The sequence below is a fragment of the Pogona vitticeps genome, chromosome 9 (genome assembly GCF_051106095.1).
Source record: "Pogona vitticeps strain Pit_001003342236 chromosome 9, PviZW2.1, whole genome shotgun sequence".
NCBI lineage: Eukaryota > Metazoa > Chordata > Lepidosauria > Squamata > Agamidae > Pogona > Pogona vitticeps.
Window position 1 is genome coordinate 956,363 of NC_135791.1, and position 19,901 is coordinate 976,263.

General features: G+C 56.4%; 1 protein-coding gene across 7 annotated transcripts; it reads right to left on the bottom strand.

Moving 5' to 3' along the window:
- Window positions 1-3,006: 3,006 nt before the first annotated feature.
- Window positions 3,007-18,211, bottom strand: SH3D21 (SH3 domain containing 21). 7 transcript variants are annotated; one of them, XM_078380116.1, is made up of 17 exons: window positions 18,069-18,211; window positions 16,039-16,196; window positions 12,538-12,598; window positions 11,336-11,466; window positions 10,609-10,699; window positions 10,240-10,328; window positions 9,719-9,797; window positions 9,226-9,326; window positions 7,987-8,085; window positions 6,838-6,874; window positions 6,242-6,310; window positions 5,474-5,603; window positions 4,974-5,038; window positions 4,615-4,730; window positions 4,280-4,410; window positions 4,035-4,098; window positions 3,007-3,872 (listed from the first exon to the last, which is right to left on the bottom strand). In XM_078380116.1, the coding sequence occupies exons 1-17, from the start codon at window positions 18,070-18,072 to the stop codon at window positions 3,729-3,731; spliced, it is 1,569 nt and encodes a 522-aa protein (XP_078236242.1). In that variant the 5' UTR covers window positions 18,073-18,211; the 3' UTR covers window positions 3,007-3,728. The 7 variants fall into 7 exon arrangements, with proteins under 7 accessions (XP_078236242.1, XP_078236240.1, XP_078236241.1 ...); XM_078380114.1 differs by lacking the exon at window positions 18,069-18,211 and having other exon boundaries at window positions 11,336-11,463; window positions 16,039-16,338; XM_078380115.1 differs by lacking the exon at window positions 18,069-18,211 and having other exon boundaries at window positions 9,719-9,794; window positions 16,039-16,338.
- Between the last annotated feature and the right edge of the window lie 1,690 nt (window positions 18,212-19,901).

A 19,901-nucleotide genomic window follows, 5' to 3' on the forward strand; every position in this document is an offset into this window, starting at 1 on the left:
GAGGACGGGGCGGGTGAGGAAGGCTTGGGAGCCTGACAAGAAAAGGTCTCCCACATTTCCTTTTTGAAAACTCTCACTCCTGCTTTCCTCCTCTCGTGCCACCTTTCCCTTCCCTCTTTCCCACCCGTTAAGTCATCCCGGAGACGGAAGCCATCTGAGCTTTCCTTGAGAAAGCCCCCCCCCCCCGGTGTCCCTGCCCTGGGGGGGGGGGTTGGGGGGGCCTTTTGTGCCACACAGACAGACACGTACAACAGAGGGGATCTTGCTGACCCTTCGGTCTGTGGGAAAGGACGGCCTTCCCACGCTCCTCTGCTCTGATCATGCCACCCTCCCCGTCCCCCCCCCCCCACTATGGCCTTGCAGATTCCCTTGGCTTCATCTGAGGAAGTTGTGGTGAAGGGGGGGGGGGAGACCGGGATGCTTGGCCCACACTGCAGCCCCCTCCCCATCCGGCACCCTCCACACCTCCTCTCAGAGAAGCTGTGCTCCTGTCCCTTCCCTCCTCCCGAGAAGGGGAAAGAGAAGTCCGGCTGAGCTCAGAAGCAGGGAGGGAGGGAGGGACGCATGAATATATAAAGAGGCACGGATCCCTCCTGCAAACAAGTCATTCCCAACCAAACTCTCATGTTTTATTTTGTACGTAATTCCTTCCTCTCTCCCTCCTCTCCTCTCTTCTCTTCTCCCCCTCCTTCTCTTCCTTTCCCTTCCTTTTCTCCCTCCTTCCTGGCATGATAAAAATAGGCCATCCCTCCTCCTCCTCCTCCTCCTCCACTAATTGGAGCCAGATGTTTTCCAGATGTTTTCCTGCAGGCCAAGGGGGCCCGGTCAGGAGCTAGCCTGGAATGCAGAGGAGGAAAGGAGCCATGGGGGGGGGGGGGGTTTGTGGAGAAAAAGTCATCCAACTTTTGGGCTAAAAAAAGGCCACCTTTGGGATGGAGAGGGAAGTTTGGCGTTTTGTTTACACACAGGCACAAGAGAGAAAGGCTAAAGGATTGTCCTTTGAATCCCTTTGTACGGGAGTACCTGTTTGCTCTTCTCTCTCCTCCCTAGCCTCACCCCAGTTTTACAAAGGGCTGTGGGGCACAGGAAGGGGGGAGGGAGGAAGTTTTGTCTTTGACTGTATTGAACAAACTGGGGGGGGCAGCTTCCAGACTGGGGGAGGGGGGCCTTCCTGCCCCCTCTAGCCTTCACTTTGCTGTTTTAAACCAAAGGTAGTTGTGTTGCTGAAACTCTGCCCTCTCGAGATGGCTCCATCGCGGTTTCTCCCCAGCACTGGTGGGGTGTTGGCCTTTGGGGGCACTTCCCTCCCACCCCCAGTCGCTCTCCAGTCCCCCCCCCGCCTTGGTTCCATTTCACAACCTTTTTCTTTCTTTCTTTCTTTCTTTCTTTCTTTTTTTTTGGCCTGGCTCAATCCTGGCTCGTCAGTTTCAAGTCCTCCCTGGATTACGGTGTCGTCAATTGCAGAGACCTGTCCAGTCATGTTCTATATAAGGCTGGTTGTGCGCACACATGCACAAACTGCCCTGGGCCCCCAAAACCAAAGGCAATTTTCCTGTTTTTATCCATGTCTCCCATTTCTTTCGTTCTGTCATGCACTTAACGGGTTCTTCTTTCACTGTTTTTCCCCTTTTTTGTGTTCTTCCAAAATCCCTGCCTCCCTTCTTCCAGAATCTCCTCCTTCCCTCCCACTGTGGCCTCCTTCTACTTTCCCCATTCCTTTTGGAATTTGATGCAGAAGGGAACAGGTCGCCCCCGAGAGAGCCACCACCTTTTGAAAGTGCGAACGATGGAGGTCACAGCTCTGAGGGGGTCTGGGTTCCTCCCCGAGGGGAGCAAGAGGGGAGCGCGAGCAAGGGCGGCCAGCCTGCTCTCCCTCCCCTGGGAAAGGTGGCTCAGGCCCACTTCACGCCTCAGGGAGAGAAACGCTGCTGCTTCGCGCCCCCTTTCAAGGGTCGCTTCGGCCCCTGGAGAGGAGCCACCCACACTCCTCCTCTGGCAGGCATTTTTAGGAGCTTCCTCGGAGGCAAGAAGAGCTACTCTGCGGGGGGGACACAGAGGGAAACCAGTCAGCTGGGCAGGGAGGGGGAGTGGACTAATCCGGTCCATGACTCTTCCAGGCAAGCTCCCGGAGGGGAGCCGAGCGGCACAGTGGCCCTCTGGCAAAGCCCAGCCCCGGCTGTTTTCTGCTGGCTTCCCGTCTCCTTCTCCATCCGGACAGGCGCCCATCCAAGAGAAACAGCCCCCACAAGGAGCCGGGTGCGAGGCAGCCATGTGGAGGTGGCGCCACCTGCTGCTGAGAACGGGCGTCCCCGCATCCCCAAGACCAGCAGCAGCATCCAGAACAGAGAAGGGGGCTGCGGCCATAGAGGCCCGTTCTTGCTCAGAGGGAGCCCCCCCTGCAACAGAGGTGGAGACGGTCCATCCCTCCAGATGTTGGCTATGCTGCTGGCAGGGGCTGATGGGAGTTGTAGTCCAACTGCACCCAGAGAAGGCTGCACTTGGCCCAGCCATGAGCTACAGGAGAATGGGGTTGGGGGGTCGGTCAGAGGGCCAACGCCTGGCCTCGGCTGTTGCTTTTCTGGCCCTGAAATCTTGGGAAGAAAGGCAGGAGTTATTGCTGGTTTCCTAAGAGACGTCGGTTGCTCCTCTGTCCTTCGGGTATAAGGGTGAAGTGAACAGCCCGCTTGTAAGAGCTCCAGGAAGGTTGAGGCGGGCACAAGAAGGGCTGGACCCTGTTACAAGCACAACGTTCCTTCAGAGCGGACACCAGGTCTCGGAGGGAGCTTGCAGGAAATCCACCAGATCCCAGGTTTCCCTTGAAGTTCTCCAGCAAAAGAGAGAGAGATTATTCAGCCCATGGCGATTCTGGATCCATTTGCCCCCCCAAATCCCAGTGACTTTTATGTAAAAACAAAAAAATAACCTTCAGGCCAGCCAAAACATGCAGTGGCTTTAAAGGGGTCTTTCTGCTGCTTTCTCTTCTGGGAAAAGGCACAACCACCTCCCTGGCATACAAAAATATTTTTTATTTTAAGTTAAAAACTTACAAACTTAATGCATTAAAAAGCTTGGAGACTGAGGTCAAAATATTCTAGTTAGCAACTAGCTTTGTGTAAGGGCTTTCCACCTCCACCCAGCCCGACATACACTTTCTCCCCAGTTTAAGGATTACAGAATAAGGAGGAATTTACCCTCTGAACAATCCCCAGGGACAGAGTAAGAGGAAGAAAGAGGGTGCAGCAAGCAAGAATGTTGTCTTGAAGACAGACAGACAGAGAGGAGAGAGACAGGCGGAAGAAGTGGCACACATCTCAAAAGCAGCAGCTTCCCAGAGAAGGAACCAGGACACATGGTTACAGGGAGATTCCTGGCATGCTCCAGAGCCACCCAGGGACCGCAAGAGCACTCCACCCTACGGGCCAGAGAAGCTGGGACAGGTGTTCAGACATGCCGTATTCCAGCCATCTACCTGGCCAGAGAGGGTAGGCAGGGTCACCCACAGCTTCAGCTCCGGAGGCAAAGAGAACAGACTACCGACGGACGGCGGTCAGACCATCAGGGCTGGTACGGAGCACGTTCCAGAGGTTGATGCACACCGGATGCATCGGCAGGAAGTGGAAGCGGCTGTGAAGGGAACCGGCCCGGCCCCCGGACATCCCTTGCCATCCAGCCACCTTTCTCCTCCTCAGCAGATCTCAGGGAGGCCAAAAGGGCCCAGAGCTGCTTCTTTACTCCTTGACAGCAGCCGTGGAGGATGGAGCATTCAGAGCGTCCTGCTCCACCGCCCCGTGGCGGCCAAAGGTGGGCTGTTGGCAGGCCTGATCCGGGGACCCTGGCCTGGGCAGCGCCTGCTTCAGCCGCTCAACGTCTGCCTGAAAGGTGGAGGCGAGAAGGGTGAGCCCAAGAGAGCAAACCCGCCTCCCAAGAAAACGGTTTGTGGACTTCGACCAGGCAGGGCGACAGCAGCGGAGGCGGCTCTTTGGCTTCGCTTCTCCCGTGCCCTCCACCCTCCCACCCACCCCTCCCTCTCTCACCTGCAGAGTCGCCCGCTCGGTCTGCTCGTGGAGCAGCTGCCCCTTCAGCTCCTCCATCTCACTCCTGCAAGCAACGGAAGACCAGCGGTACCCTCAGGGCACAAACCCCACCACCACCACCACCACCACCACCACTGGCACTTCATAGGGGCCTCCTATTCTGGCCAAGAGAAAGGTTTTGGGGGCGTTTTCCAGGACTGGAACTTTTGCCTTGAGGGAAAGGGGAATCCCACCCACCCACTCACCAATGCTGCGCGCACATCACATCCATGAGGGCCTTCAGGGACTTGAGCTCCGTCTTGAGATCCTGCAGGGATGTCGGTCCGTCCTCGGCTGTCGTGGCCTCAGGCGCCTCTCGGCTGGGGAAAGAGGGCAACTTCCCCCACCCAACCCCACAGAAGCGCGACTGAGCGACAGAATCCGCCTCCCAGCCGACCTCCTACACAGCAAAGGAGAGGAAGGCCGGCTGCTCAGGCCTCCTTCCTTCCTCTGCACGGCCGCCCCCCCAGGGCAGATGGCCAGTCTCTTGTGTGCGGGACAAACCCCACCCAGGCTCGCCCGCTGGCCGAAGGGAACTCACCGGGGAACCGGCCGTCAGCTGGCTGGGTGGCCTCTTCCCTGGCATTTTGGGGCGGCTGGTGGTCGGGTGGGTCAGCTTGGCACTCGGAACAAGGACGGCATCCAAAGTATCAGTTCCTGCAGCAAGAAGCAGAAGAGGTATTGCTGGTGAGGGAGGGTGTGCACCTCCCAAAGGGCTAGCCAGCCGGTGACCCCCAAAGGGTCCGGACTCCATCCTGAGACAAGCCCACGGAAAAGCAACACGGATCGGAGCCAGAGGGATCCCATCGTGCCAGCCCGTCCCCAACCAGAGTGCTTACGTATTTATGGCTTCTGATTGGTGAAGAAATCAGAGCCCCTCCATGCTAAGGGGGCACCTACCCGTCTCTTTGCCTTTCCCTCTTCCCCCGGGGGTGGCAGTGCTGGAGGCAGGAGGGCCCAAAGACCTGGAATAAAATCAGGCAATGACCTATCCAGGTGGGCGGAGGGCATGGCGGGTAAAAGCCACAGAAGGGAAGACGCGCAACCAGTAGACCCACCCCAGCTCCCAGGCAGCTCAGCACAGAAACAGGCCTGGCCTGGTGAGGACAAGGGCAAACTCACCAGCGAGTGGCCCCAGTTGAACAGGCCAGGTGTGTGTGTGTGCGTGCGTGCATGCGTGTGTGTGTGCAAGGCCAAGCTGAGTGTCCCTCTGGCCCCGAGTCATCGGCTCTGACCAGCAACCAGTCTCCAGGGGCTGAATGAAGAGGGGGACCTTCGTATGGGGCTTTCTTGTTCCCTGAGCCTTTGGGTTGATGGCCAAGCAGGGGACGGGTGAATACTCAAGGGGGCAAAGGAAGGAGACCCAGAGGCCCCTCTCCCTCTCGCCCTTCAGCTCTTACTTGTGGGGAAGGCTGGGGGCTGGCTTGGCCTTGGCTGGCACAGCAGGAGGAGGAGGAGGAAGGGGAGCGGCCTTCTTCACTGGAGCGGGAGGCAACTTGGGGGTGTCCACTCTTTTCTGCTCCTTGGGCTCTGCAAGTCAAGAACGCAAGGCTAAGAACTTTTATCTCCTACAGAAGGATTGGGGTTTTTTTTTTCAGTTGGAGTAGGTGTCTTTTTTCTAGTTTGTTCTCCAGTCGAACATTGGGAGAGAAGCCACTTCCTTGCTACACATGTGGGAAAAAGAGACAGTGCAGCAACACATCCGAATTCAGCCCAAGTCTCAGGCCAAACTCCTGCTGACTAAGAAGAAGACCGGAAGAATGCACCATGGCTCTTTGAAGGGAGAGAAAGGTGGCATACAAATGAATGAATGAATGAATGAATGAATGAATGAATCAATGAATGAATCAATGAATCAATGAATCAATGAATCAATGAATGAATGAATGAATCAATCAATGAATGAATCAATGGAGGCAGCAATGTTGCTCCCAAGGTGGAGCAGGAAAGATGGATCACTCTGCTCCATCCCAAACAAAATACTACTTTTCTGTTACAGACTTTGTGCCTCTCACAAAGCCACAAGGGGAAGACAAGGGCCCCTGACCCCTCCGGCGGTCTCCCCTTGGTCTGGTGCCTGGATGGGGCCAAGCAAAGGCCTTACCGGCCCTGCCAGACCCTGCTTGATCCCCAACACCCCGCCCTCAAAAGACCAGCCCTCTCCTCACCTCTGGGGTCTCCAGAATGCTTGGTATCCCCTTTGCTGCCTTGGGGGACCTTCTTCTCTGCCATGGCAGCTTTATCGTAATAGGTTGATCAATGTAAAAAGATATTTTATAAGAGAGGGACAGGTTTGGAGGGTGAAAGGCATAGGGCTTTAGCCAGACAGAGGCAGTTCTTGAAGCATCGGCCTCACCGAAGGGGGGCACGTGCCAGAGCTAGCCAAAGTCTGCCTGTTTCCCCCCAAACTAAGTCTACCCAAGTTCCCTCTCTGGCTTCCTAAAGAGGGGGGAGACAGAGGGGTGAGCTTTTTGGGCAGACCCTCTCCTCCATGAACCCCAATCCTGAGGACCCCAAAGTCCTCAGCCCACTCACTCCCTCTCTCTGTCTCCATCACGCACAAACACCCTGCCCTCCCCAAGGTCTGCCCGGCTTTGCATGGGCACAAGAAGGAGACAACATTGCTCAAAGCCATGGCCAGGTGCAAAACGTCCTCAGTGCCGCAGTCTTCCCACGGAAAGTGGGCCTGTTTGCTGGGAGGGTGGGGTGTGAAGAGCCGATGCTAGTTGCCCCCTCCCCCGGGAGAGAGGGGCTTGCCACTCACCCGGGTTTGTCTTCCGTGCGGGCACTTTGCTCTTGATCTGCAGAAAGAAGAAAGGAGGGTAACTTCAAGAAGGATGATGGCAAATTGGGATAAATTCAGAAAACAGCAACAAGGATGATCAGGGGACTGGAAACCAAGCCCTTTAAGGAGGAAAGACAGAAACAACTGGGCATGCTTAGCCTTGAGCAAAGAAGACTGAGGGGAGAGAGGATGGTGCTTTTCAGCTACTTGAAAGGTCGTTCTACACAGGAGGGGGCAGAATCTGTTCTCCATCATCCCCAAGTGCAGGACACACAACAATGGGCTCATGTTACAGGAAGCCAGATTTTGGCTGGATATCGGGGGGGGGGGGGGTCCTTAACTGTTAGAGCAGTACAACAAGGGAACCCATGACCACAAGGGGAGGTGTGGAGCATTCCAACGCTGGAGAACTTCAAGAGAAAACTGGTGGATCTGCTTTGAATTGCATTCATGAGGGCCCCTTCCAGCTCCATTATTGTATGATTCTCTGTGAATGGGAAGGGAAGGGAAGGGGCTACTCTTGAGTTGCCCAGAACAACAGCTTCAGCCTTTCAGGGCGGCCTGCCTGAGATCATCCAGGTACCCAGGCTAAGAAGTGGGTGACGGAATAGCCATCTTCAAATATCTGAAGGGTCGTCACGTAGATGAGGGAGCCAGCTGGCTTTCTACAGCTCCAAGGGTAGAACCCACAGTAACGGATTCAAATGATAAGAGAGAAGGTTGTCCACTAAGGATTAGGAAGAATTGATTCCTGGGAAGAGCTGGGAATGAACTCACTGAGAAGGCAGCGACTCCTCTCTCGTTAAAAGGTGTTTTAAACAGAGATCAGAGGCTCCTCGGTCAGAGATGCTGCACCTACACAATTCCCACTTCCCCGGGGGGGGGGAAGGATGAGACGACCCTTTGGGGTCCCTTCTGGTTCCCCAATTCTACGATCTGATCATTCAGCCACTCAGGGAAGTCCTAACGTGGCAGTCCTGCCACTGCCCGTCTTTTCCCTTTTCCACCTTAAGGAATGTCCGGCCACTGAGTGTGGGAAGGCCAGCGGGGATCCCCTCCTCCCCCCCCCGCCATGGGCCAGGAATCCCCAAACTGCCCCCGAATGGAGACGAGGGCCGTCCAGCTCACCCCAGGCTCCACCGTGGCCAGTGGCATGACGAAGTTGTCCGGGAAGAGGCCCCGTTTGCCACGGGTCTCTCCTTGCCACCATCCCACGTCCACCGTCTCCTGCAAAAGGAACCGAAGAGGAACGTTAAGGAGAAGACTGGCCACAGACCTACCCTGTCAGCTTTCCCTTCTCTACCCCAAGAGGGGGGGAGGTCACAGTTTCTGCAGAGAGGGAAGCTCTTCCCCCCCCCCAGTGTCCCTTCTCCAAAACAGGCCACGATGTTGGTCAAAGACAGGTCTGAGGAGAGTCCCTTTGCTGAAATGGACAGAAGGCCCTGATCCTAATCCTGTCTGACTGGTTTTCTTTTCTGCACACAAGGAAGGATATTTCTGCCCAAACACGAATGCGCCTCTTTTGCACTCCACTGTTATTATGAGACAGCTGGCCCAGACTTGTGCATCAAACAGTCTCACGAGTCAGTCTAAGGGCACGGTTACACTGCCAACTTATATCCATTTCAGCTCCGATGTATTTGAAATCGATTTACAGTCACGTGGATTTTGTGTTGCTCTGCATGTCCGTCCGCCTTGAAAACAATTACTCCGGTATCAAGCAGTGGCTCAAAAATGCTTCGGGAAATTACACCTAAGATTTTCAATCATTTCATTAACCAGCCTGCTTGCAGACCATCTTTTCCAAGTCGTAATCCATTCAGAAGGGTTGCTTTTGAGGCTTTGTCCTGCATCCGGATGCCCTCACACCAGCTGCCTCTCATGGCTTCTGCTGTGTGGTTGTTTTTAATTGTTAATTTTTTTTCCAAGTGGGACAGTGACAGTCTGAGCTGACTGCGGAAATTTACTGTACAAGCCTGCAGAGAGAGAGAAAGAGGGAAAGCGCCCTCCCTCCTCCTTTGCAAAATGAAGAAGCTCCAGACATTGTAAACGTCTCTGGTCGGTTTCACTTGGCGGAGCAGGCAAGCCACTTCTCCCTTTCTCGCTGGGCTGGCTCCTAAATTCCCACTGTCATGTCAAACTACTGTTAACTTACCGGAAGGGGGTGGCGGGTTAAAAACAACCTGAAAGCAGAAGCTGGAGGACCCCTTTTTCCTCTCTCCTGAAGCTGGACTAGGGACCTTCCTTCCTAACCCTAAAAAGCCCCATCCCCTGAACATCCCCATAGCCTGCTTGGGTGTACACAAGTCACGTACCTTTTAGGGACCTCCCTCCCTCCCTGCTGTCCCAGGCAGAACACACACACACCTTGCTCAGCAGGATGATCAGGTCTCCCTTCCGAAGCTGCAGCTCATCTTCGTGCTCCGGCTCATAATCAAACATGGCTCGGCAGTACCACGGGGCATGACCTGATATGGGGAAAGGGGGGGGGACATGCCAGGTGGGTTAAACAGGCATGCATGTAGAGAAAGGCACACAGGTGTGTATGTGTACAAGGCATTGCCTCCCAGTGTTTAGCTCCTTCCTGCTGGAGCGTTCTGAAGACCGTCCCTCTACCACGGCAGGGCACCCCCGAAAGAGCTCCTCATCACAAGGCACGGCCATTGGACTTAGGAGTCACCCCCTCCCCGAGGGGCTTGGCAAACCCCTGCCCTGCCCACACCTCCAGAGGGGCCGGCCTGGAGGAGAGCATCCCCTGACTCTGACAGTGGTCCTCCCCCCGGGACAAAGCCATCGCCCCCACCGCCAGGCGAGAAGCTCGGTGGCCAAGAGGGCCTTCCGGGCCGCCACCGTCACTCACGGGTTGGTGGGGCTTGAGCCAGGGAGCTCCCTTGCGCCGTCTGTGGGGCAACCACCTTCTTCTCTCTCTCCTTCTCCTGCTGGGGGAAGAACAAGATTGTGGGGAAGAAACGAAACAGGGAAGGGGGGGTCACAATGGGCAGAGTTGCAAAGGGCAGTGGCAGTGGGGGGGACGGACACACAGATGTGGGTCTGGTTCCTTCTTGAACCAAAGCCCCTCCTGTCCTTTATTCCTGGATATTTTCATCCCGAAGGGGCACTTCTGGAGTCATGCACTCATTGCCAAAGAGAGAGAGAGAGAGAGAGAGGCCATGCGTTGCAGGGAAGGGGGCTGCTTTAAGGAGTTGCTTTCCATCTTGGAAGAACTGTTTCGTGGTGATCTAACCGCCTCCGGAGCTGAGCCACCGAGAACTGGGCTGACGAGAAGACAACCAGCCACAGGAGTTGCAGCAGGAAAAGGGGGGGGGGCCTTCCCAGGCCAGACTCCAAGCCACCCCCAGCCCCACCCCCAGCCCCACTCACCTCTTTAGGCTCGCTGAGAACAAAAGTTTCCTCCGTCATTTTGGGGCGCTGCTTGCCGGCTCCCCCTCTGGGCTCCATAAAAGCGGTGTCTGCCAGGGGCCGTTGGGGAAAACGTGTTCAGCAAAGGGACGCTTTGGGGGAGTCTTCCTGAACCGCATGGAAGTCCCGGCGCTAAGGAGGCCTCTCCCATCCCGATGCTGCCTCCCTTTCTCTCTCGGCCACCCCCTGATTTGCTCTGAATGAGGCCCACGGGGCTCCAAACAGCCATGGCCACCCTACACGGATCGGCCCTATATTTTTAACGGGTGGCCACAGAGGGTGCCCCACCTTGCTGTGGGGGGGGGGCAAGGGTGGAGGCTTATTACGCACCTGGAAGGGGGCTGCTCAGCTCTTGCACAAAGTTGGAAGGGAAGGCTCCCAGTCGGCCGTTCTTCTTGCCCAGCCACCAGCCATCCTCAATCTGTGGCCGTGGAGCAGGAGGAGGAAGAGGAGGAAGAGGAGGGAGAGAACAGTCAGCCTCTCTGGAAGGACCGTTTCCCAACCGCCCTTCCTCACAATCCGCCTCGGCCGGGCCGGACCTCCAAGCTCCAGACGCAGAGACCGAAGGTCCGTCCCCTCCCACCCCCAACTCACAGGGGCCACAATCCGTGTCGCGACTCCCACTTCTAATTGCCTCACAATGTGAAGCAGGTTACTAAGAGGCAGCTTCTGCCTCAGCCCGCTCGACAAACATGGCAGTCCACAAAATAGAAAGGAAACACAGCCATGGGGTTCCCGTGAGACACAGATATTCTCTTTTTTTCACAGAAATTTTCACAGAGACCAATGCAAAGACGATGATATTCAAGCCACAGGTTTGTACATGCCAACAATCATGGTGCAGGGATGGGCCGGGGGGGGGGGGAGAACAGCACCCCAAACACCCCCCCCCACTCGTTTCAAAGAACCAGCATCCTGGGGGAAGTGAGGCCAGTGGCCCTCTGGGGCATCTGCTTTCAGGCGTGGGGTCTTCTTGAGTTGACGCACCACCCCCACTGGCCCAACATCCCCCCCCGAGGGAGCAGGTGCCACAGGCAACCTCCAAGCCCCACCTCACCTCCTCCAAGATCTGCACCAGCTCGCCCGGAGACAAGTCCAGCTCATCCTCCTTGGTGGGGGCGTACGGGAAGGTGACGCGGCACCAGCGCGGTCTTTTCCCGGCAGGCTGTTTCTTCCCAGCAGGGGCTGCTGGAAGGATAAAGATGGGAGGTGTCACTTCAGAGAAGGAGGGACACCCATCACCCCAACTGACATGAGCATTGTTGGGAGTTTGCACTTCAGAGACATCCGTCTCCGTGAATTCAGTTTGCTTTTTGGTGGTGAAGACGAGACAGAAAATCACAAACTGTGAAACAACGTAGAGGGTTAAACTCTGAATTTTAAAATGTGGGAAAGGGGGGGGACTCTGTGTGGTGGTGGTGGTGGGTGTCGTTGGAAGCAAAGGATTTCAGGAGAGCATGGAAGAGTTTGCTGCAGATCTGCTGCCTCCTCCTTGGTTGCTGTTCCCAGGAGCTGGCTCAGGAGGATCGGGACCCTTTCCTTCACATGAACAAAATGCTTCTTTGGAGAAAAGGTGGAAAGAAACAGATGTCCAGTCACATCAGGTCAGAAGTGTTCACCAACATCTGTTCCACATGTGCCCTGTGACTGTGGCTTTCGGGGATGGGTGCAGACCATCGAAACAATGCAATAAAATCCCATTGAGCAAGACTCCATAATCCAGGACATAAAATCCACGGGACTGGGATGACCCAACTGCTCAAGTAGGCAAGCCTAGACTTGGCTGGTATTTGGAAGAAATCGACCCCAGAGCCAGTGAGACCTCCACAGCCGAGGGGCCACCACTGAGAAGGCCCTCCGTGGCCTCGCCACAGAAGGTCCAGGTCTTGGGCACGAAGCAACAGGAAGACCGAGTCAAGCCTTCTCTAGGCCCTTCTTTAAGCCCCACCATTAATGTTCTGAACTTGGAGCAGAAACACATTGGCAGCCCCCGTCGCCAGACATGGTTCCTGCATGACATTCCTGAGAGCCACGTGGCCGACACGCCCCGCACTAGGAGCACCTCACCCAAATTCCTGTGGACCCCCAGCTTTCACCCAAGACCACAGCTCCCGCCTTGCCTCCGGCCCTTTACAATCTCGTGCTTGGATGGGCTTCTTTGTGGAAGGAAATTTTACTGACCAAATTTCCTTCCAGGGCCTTTTGTCCTCATTTCTCCTGACTTTGAAGGTAAAGCTGCGAACAGCCTCAGGTACTCACTGCTGCGGAGAGACCTTGGGTACCGCTGGGTGCCGTCTGCTCGGAGGCTGGAGGGGATTTCCTGGGAGGGAGAAGGGACACAAGGGTCACACCAGGATGGAGACAGGTGGAGGAGAGGGGGGCGCGCCCAGGCCTAGAGCCAGAGAGGGTTCAAAGCAGAGCCTCTTCGGCTGCACAGAGAGACGCTGATCCTCCCCCCGGCAATGCCTTGCACCTCTTTGAAAGAGGGCCTTTCAGCAGGTGCAGCTTCACCTGTGGGACGGAGAAGATCAGCACCCTCCCCCTAAGTTTTTGGCCTCCCTTCCAGCCAGAACCGAAACTTGGAACAGATTCCCCTGAACCTGATACAGGAATTGGTGCTATGCCCAAGGGGGACTGCATGTGCAGACACACACACACACAGAGAAAGACAGACAGGCAGACCGACCTTGCAGGCAGGCGTATCCTCCCCCATGTCAGGAGGGGAGCCCAGGAAAGGCCCTGATCCCTCCCAACTAGCGGCAAGGAGGCTGACAGGCCTGGCCTGGCCGGGGGGGGGGGGGGGGAGGCACCCGAGCCACAGGGGAGCCAGGGCCCCGTTTTCTCCGAGCGGGCGAGCGACGGATGCCCTGCAGCCTCCGCCCCGGGCCCTCCCCTCCTTCCCCGGCCCGGCGCCCGCTGGCTTGAACGCTAGCTTTCACTTCTGGGTCTTTCCCAGAATTTCTGGGCGGGGGGGGGGAACCGAAGCGCCTCTCTGCCCGCCTGTCTTTCCCGTTCGTAAGGGAATCCCAGCCAAGCCCCGGGATTGCCCCAAAACGCAGCCCCGCCAGAGGCTCCCGATGGCCGACCGGCCAGGCAGGCAGGCAGGCAGGCGGGGGGGGGGACATCAAGAGGAGCCCCCCCCCGCGGCCAGAGGGAAGCCCGACAGCAAGACAGCCCCCCCCTCCGGGAGCTGGAAAGCTTTTTCCTCCACCCGCTTACCCAGCAGAGGTGGGAACCTTTCGGGGTTCGTACAGCCATCCTGGAAAGCCAACCGGGGCCAAGCCGCCCCCCCCCCCGCGGCCCCTAAATATCCAGGTGAAGGAAGGGGTGGGCGTGGCCGTCACACCTTCACACGACCCAGCGCAAGGGGAGGGCACGCCCGGGTCCTCCTCTCTTTAAAAGGCCTTGGGAATGGCCCTTCCGTGTGCGACAGACCCCCCCCCCCGCCCAGGAGCCCTCCGTTCCCTCTCCAAACTGCCGTTCCCAGACAGAGTGAGTGCCTTTTTGGGGGGCAGATCCCAGGCCAGTCGCCGAGCCCTGGATTTCAAGCTCCCGGCAGCTGGGTTTTGCTGCCACGAGATAAAACCTTTTTTCCCCAAAAAAATTAAGGAAGCGCGTGAAAGGGAGGCACCCTCAAGATAACCAGGTGCTGGAGAGACCTGATGAAGAAGGGGATCAGATTGCGCCCCTGAAGTCTCAGCCCCTGCCTGTCATCTGCAAAAGGAGGAGGAGGAGGAGGAGGAGGCACAGATATCCCCGGAACCCCCACCCCCACCTACCCCCCCTTGTCTCCTTAAATAACTCATCTAGGTAGTCGCCCTCCCGGAAAAGGCCGCCTTCTTTTTTTGGCCCCAGGCTTTCTCACGAGGCTGGGGCTCCAGCTTGGCTGGAGAGAGAGAGAGAGAGAGATGCTAATGGCTTTCCTTCTTCCTGACAAACCTGCACACACGGCTCTTTTTTTTTCCCATAATGGCCTCACTGCTTGCCTCCGTGCCCAGAAAGAAGCAAGCTTTTCCGGCTTCTGCAACCATGTTTAGGGGGTCTTTGCCACCCCCGCCCCAGCACAGTCCCCTCCCCGTATGGGCTTTCTGGAGCAGCGACTCGATGTTGGACATTTGTGCACATTTCTGGAGTACGCATCCCTGCTGGATAGCCCTACGCTCCCTAGGAAGCCACCGCTCTCTGCTAGCAGATGATGCCGGCTCCTCTGAGAGTGGGAGGCCTAAAGGAGTCGCCGCCACCGCTGCCTCCGCCTCTGGGCCCGAAGGGCGGACTCCTTGGGCTGACTCTTCTCCTCTTGCACCCTTTGGCGCCCTCCGGCCATTCCCACGCTGGCTGGCACCGTGTGGCTGAGAACACCGCTGAGAAAGCCCCCCCCCCGATGCGCAGGCAGAGAGGAAGGTCCCAGCCGGCCACACGCGGCCTAACTCCTGGGAGGGCCTCGCTCAGCCTTGCCGCCACTGGAGGTGAGACGTGGAAAGAGTAGGGGGCCAGGTGGATCCCGGGGGGACATGGCTGGAGGAAGGAGTCAGGCTCCCCTTGTGCCCCACACACCACCTAAGCTCACCGGTGGCCATGGGATGCTGTGGACCCCAGCAGGTGGTGCCTGAGGGGCGGACGTTCATTTGCTGCTCTGCATGGCATCCTGGGCAGGTGGGCAGTGGAGAGCCCCCCCTGCCTGCTGGACGTCCGGCACAACCGGTTTCCTTCACAGGCATCATCTTTCAGCACCACCTTTCCTGTCCTGTGCTCAGCCAGCTCCCTGTTTGAACAGCCTTCCCCGGGGGGGGGGTGGACTGGGTGAAAGGCAGACCCCCCCCCGGAGAAAGGCCGACCTGACCCCAGGTGTATCACGCAGGCTCTGCCAGGTGGGGCTGGGACACAAGGCACTCCTCACCACCCAGTTCCAGGCAGCTTTCCACAGCGCCTCGTTTAAACAAATTAACCCACCCAGGTGCAAATCAGCTCGAGGAAGGATTTGCATGTTTGGGCCCTGAGCTCCAGCTGAAGGCAAATGTCCAGCCGCCCCTTTCCCTTTCCCTTCCTTTCCCAGGATAAACCACCAGGTTGCCTGAGAGGCAGAAAAGGGGAGCCATGGCACTCCATCGGCCCTCTACGGAATAAAATTCCTGTCTCCCCTTCCCTTTCGGCCACGCCGGCTCACTGTTGGCTGCGGGTGGCCTGGGGGGGGGAGGGACCTCTGTGACCTTGAAAGCGTGTCTACCTTTTTTTAGGGCTTTGAGGGTCACATAAAAACGAGCAGCAATCCTGGAATTTGTTTCAGGGCCAATGGCCAGCTCTGCTCTTGCTCACGTGAGTGTGTGTGTGTGAGAGAGAGGGGGGGGAACTGTGATTGCCTAGTGGTGAAAGGCTTGACACTCTGCATATGCTCAGAAACACTCTTTTCCAGGGATGACCTCTCATACTCAGTCATGTCTTCTGGCATTTCTGTCACGTTCCTGAGCCAGCAGGCAGACATTGATGTAGATCTTAGCAAACCCCATTTTCTACCCCAAAAGTCCACTTCATAGCCATCCTGACCCCCCTTCAGTCCCTTGAAAGGCCACCTAGGTTTACCGTCTCAAGCCTCTCTCTCTCCCTCAGACCACACACAACACACGCATGCCCTCCAAGAGCGCTGGGGGGAAACGTCTCGCTGGAAGCCACCCAAGCAATGCCAGAGCAGGGGTGCCCGGCTGCCCCAGGGGGAAGGAGGGTCCCCGTCCCGCCCGGGCCTTCCCCTGGGGGCCGGCCGCTCACCTGTACAAACTGTTGGGGAAAGAGCCCGATCCTGCCATCCAGCTCGCCCCGCAGCCAGCCCTCCTCTGGGCCCGGCTGCACCTGGCGGATGATGTCGCCTGCGGAGATCTTCAGCTCGTCCGACAGCTGCCCCTCAAAGTCCACCAGGACCAGGACCTCTGGGGAGCAAAGGGACAGCCGCCAGCTTGAGCCTCTCGCCCCCATCTCCAAACAAGCATCATCTGCCTCAGACCTTTGGCTCCTTCCCGAGAGACCCCCCCACTGCCCTGTAGCCCCGTATTAGCCTCCCAGAAGCAAGCAGCAGGGTTGAAGCCCCCTCCCCACCCGCAATCAAAAGTTTCTGACTCCCCCTCAATTGGCAGGAACCATACATGCCCAGATTCTTCCTTCCAAGGCACAAATGCAAGGGAAGGAGACGTGTCCAACCTTACAGGGCCGGCTGCAATGCCTGGATTCTACCCAGGACGATCCCAAGGCCACGGGCTTTCTAGAACCAGGGGCTAAGAGGGCTGCCTCCCAAGACGAGGAGTTGGGCAAAGCTTCCCCCGTCCCCCCTGCCTTCCCAGGTATTTCCAAAACGGAATACCGATGGTTCTAGGACAGCCAAGAGCCAAGCAAGGGAGACCCAGGGTCTTGCAGGAATGGGAGGGTGGGTCGGTGGGTTAATCAAGGTGGAGAGCAAATCCCGGTCCCCTTGGAGTCTTGGGGTAGCTCACGATGCAATCATCAAAGCTGGCTGTGGTTCTCTCTCTCCTGTAATTCCTCTTTCCTGAATTACCCAAGAACAGTGGTAATGACTAATGTTACTCAGTCCAGTTGCCCCAGGCAGGTAAGATGCTCAAGGAGCAGGCCACTGTGGCTACACACACACACACCCCGCGCGACTTTCTCTGGCCAAGGGAAGCTTTGAATCCAGGACACCTCATGGGCTCTCATGAGGTACTGTAGACAAATGGTCATATTAGATACCTATACATTACACTCTTTTGGGGCGAGTCTCTTTCTCTGAATCATGCCTATTTTACAAAGAGAATGACCTCCTTCGCTCTTTGTCCACCAAAAGGGGGGGACCAAACTCGTCCCAGATGACTCAGCAGCCACTTCAAAAGCCTCTCCTGCTTCATGGCAGGCCTTTGTGCTGGATCCGGACTAACCACCTATTCCAAACGGGATGGCCTGGGTTCCGACCGATTTGCAAGAGGCCGGGGATAAGACCAGAAGGGTCCAGATTTGACTCTGAACTGGATTTATACCCCCATTTGGATCCAGGCCACCATTTGAATCAGAGGCTGCTCAAATCGCTCCGGGTGCAATTGGACCCCTTCTCTCACATTACTGTTGCCCAACAGGTTTCTCAAAAAGCAAACTTTAAAGGTGCCTTATATGGAAACCGTGGATGCTGGGTGGCTGAAAACTTACACCCCCTCTTTGGGGTCAATTAGGACTTCAAATCCTGTGGACGTCATTGCAAAAATTGAAAAGCTAGAGCTATGCTAATTGTCTCACACACTCACTTCACACCTTTGGAGATTGATTCGGATCTGGAGCAGAAAATGAATCAGCAGGAGCAGAAGTCACTCCGGATTAAAATCACAAGGGATTCTGAAGCACCAGATTGGCCTGTGAACCAAACCAGGGCACCCCGGCAGAGCCCTGGACTCCAGCCTTCTCCCACATATGTCGGTTAGGTCTGCAATAGTCCTGCGAGGTCCCGACTATCAGCCCACTTCCTAGATGGGCAAGAGATCGGGGTTTGCCTGAGAAGGCTTGCCACAGAGGGAAGATTAGAACTCAGGGCTTTCAAGCTTGCTCCCTTAACCACTCTGCTACACTGAGTGACATAACGGGGAAACGGGCTGATGTGTATCTGTGGCTGCCAAGCGCATGCCGGAATTGGCACCTCGATGCTAACCCATGCCACAGATCTGCCATGCACGCAATGTAACCTATGCAATTGTGGAATCATTCCAGCAGCGCGCACACCCTCCTCCCAGGTGCTCAGAAGGATCAGGTCCCCCCACATTACGTACCCATGGTTTCTCCGTTCCCAGACCCTCGCTGCCTCCTTCGATCCAGCCAGAACGTCCTGCTTTCCTGGACAGAGTCCGCGACGGCAGCCGAGCACTCCCTTTATGAAGCATGGAGGCCGGGCTCGTCAGGACAAGCCTGGTGCGTACGCAGGAGAGGGACGGGCCCAGACTAGGCAAACAGGCAAGGCAGGTTCCCAAGAGGGCCCAGGAAAGAGCTGAGAGAGCAGGGAGGCCGGGGCCGGGGCGGGACAGGCCAGGGCGGGCTTGCCGGCTCATTCCAGGCAGGATGACATGGACCCACTCAAGCAAAAAGGAACACATCAAACTGTGGGGGGAGGGGGGGGAAGAAGTGTCTCAATTACACAGACGAAACGCACAAGACAAGCAAGGGAGCCGAGTGCAGCGAAAAGGCAACGAGAAGCAAGCTGGTGTCCTGAAAAGCGACTCACCCCTTTTCTAAACCAGGAACCTTGCAAAAGTATGGCCCCGGTAACTAGAAATGATGTTTCTGTGTAGCAGATCAGTGGGGCTCCAGCGGCATCTCAGAGACTCGCCTGTTTAATTTGGCATTGGCTTTGGCAGATAGCAATGGCCCACGTCTTCAGAGGCACAGGAAGAAGCAGGGTAGTGTTTGCCTGATCCTACTCCAAATAAATCTCGTTCGCTAGGTTTGAAAGTGCAATAAAACGCTTGCTTGTTTGTCCCAGTGAATTAAAATCAGAGGCCGTCTATTGTGAACCTTTGCTTTTCACTCTCGTCCCTACAGAGGTTGCTCAGGGAGTCAAGTGACGGGGGCGGGGGGGGTTAGTAGCGATGCTCCACCCAGACCTGTCATTCTGCCCCTGCTCAAGTTAGAGATCTGCTCAGCTGTGCTTCAGGAAGGGCGAGAGGACCTACGTTTGGCTAAAAGACCGGTGTCCCTTCCTAGGAAGCCTGGTCATGGAGGATCCATCCTGCCCTCTCCTGCCCTACCTCTAAGCTCATATTCTTGCACCTGGATCAGACTCAGCGCTTGGGGACACCAAGTCCTCCCCCCGTCCCTCAGCCAGCATCACCTTTTGTTGGCCTAAGCTCTTCAGAGCAGAGGTCTTCCCTCCGTGTAACAGGACCTGACACCTCCCAGATTTATAACTGCTCTTCCTGCCTGGAAAGACAAGGTCATGCCGGTGCCACAGCGTTCAAACTTGGCCTGACGCCAGGCGAGCAAAATCATCGGCTTGTTCTCCATCAGCTGGCAAAAGCATAAAAATGTCTCTACCTTCCGAAGAGCCAAGGGCCAAAGCAAGCTGCAAGCAGGCGGCTTTGGGAGCAGCAAACCTGGATTCTGCACAGAAAGAGATGGGTGACACTTCTTGATCTCGGACCAGGAGGGGTGTTGTTCCAAGGCTTTCCCCGAGGAACGGAGCTGCAAGCACACCCCTCCCAGAACTATATCCATGCCACAAACAGCCCGCCTCGCTTCCTGTTCTCAGCCACTGGAATGCCCAAGCAGGCACGTCCGTTCCTTTTTCCTTGAGAGCTTCACCTCCGGAAAGCCTGATTCTACAGTATAGGATGCCCCTCCCGGAGACCTGACTGGACATCCCAGTTGCATCTCCACAAGCCAGAGAGGGCAAAGGGTGATCCTCCTGATATTGCGGGACTATAAAGATTGATTGATTGATTTACTGACTGATTTCCTTCCTACCTACTTGGACAGAAAGCACAGAAGGACCCACTGGGTTTTGGCCTCCGTTGCATTCCTGTAATGGTGGAAGCAGGCATGATTTCTGTGGAACTGGGATGTACCAAATCACATGCTGACTTGCATATTATTGTTATACTAGTGCTGTG

Bases quoted from the DNA above. Each gene is read 5' to 3' on its own strand.
- SH3D21 (XM_078380113.1), bottom strand. From the start codon at position 16,242: ATGGGGGCGAGAGGCTCAAGCTGGCGGCTGTCCCTTTGCTCCCCAGAG. The intron at 10,329-10,608 runs GTGCGTAATAAG...GGCCCCTGGCAG, and splicing joins GCTGAGCAGCCCCCTTCCAG to ACACCGCTTTTATGGAGCCC. The intron at 4,731-4,973 runs GTAGGTGCCCCC...TTCTTGCTGCAG, and splicing joins AGGGAAAGGCAAAGAGACGG to GAACTGATACTTTGGATGCC.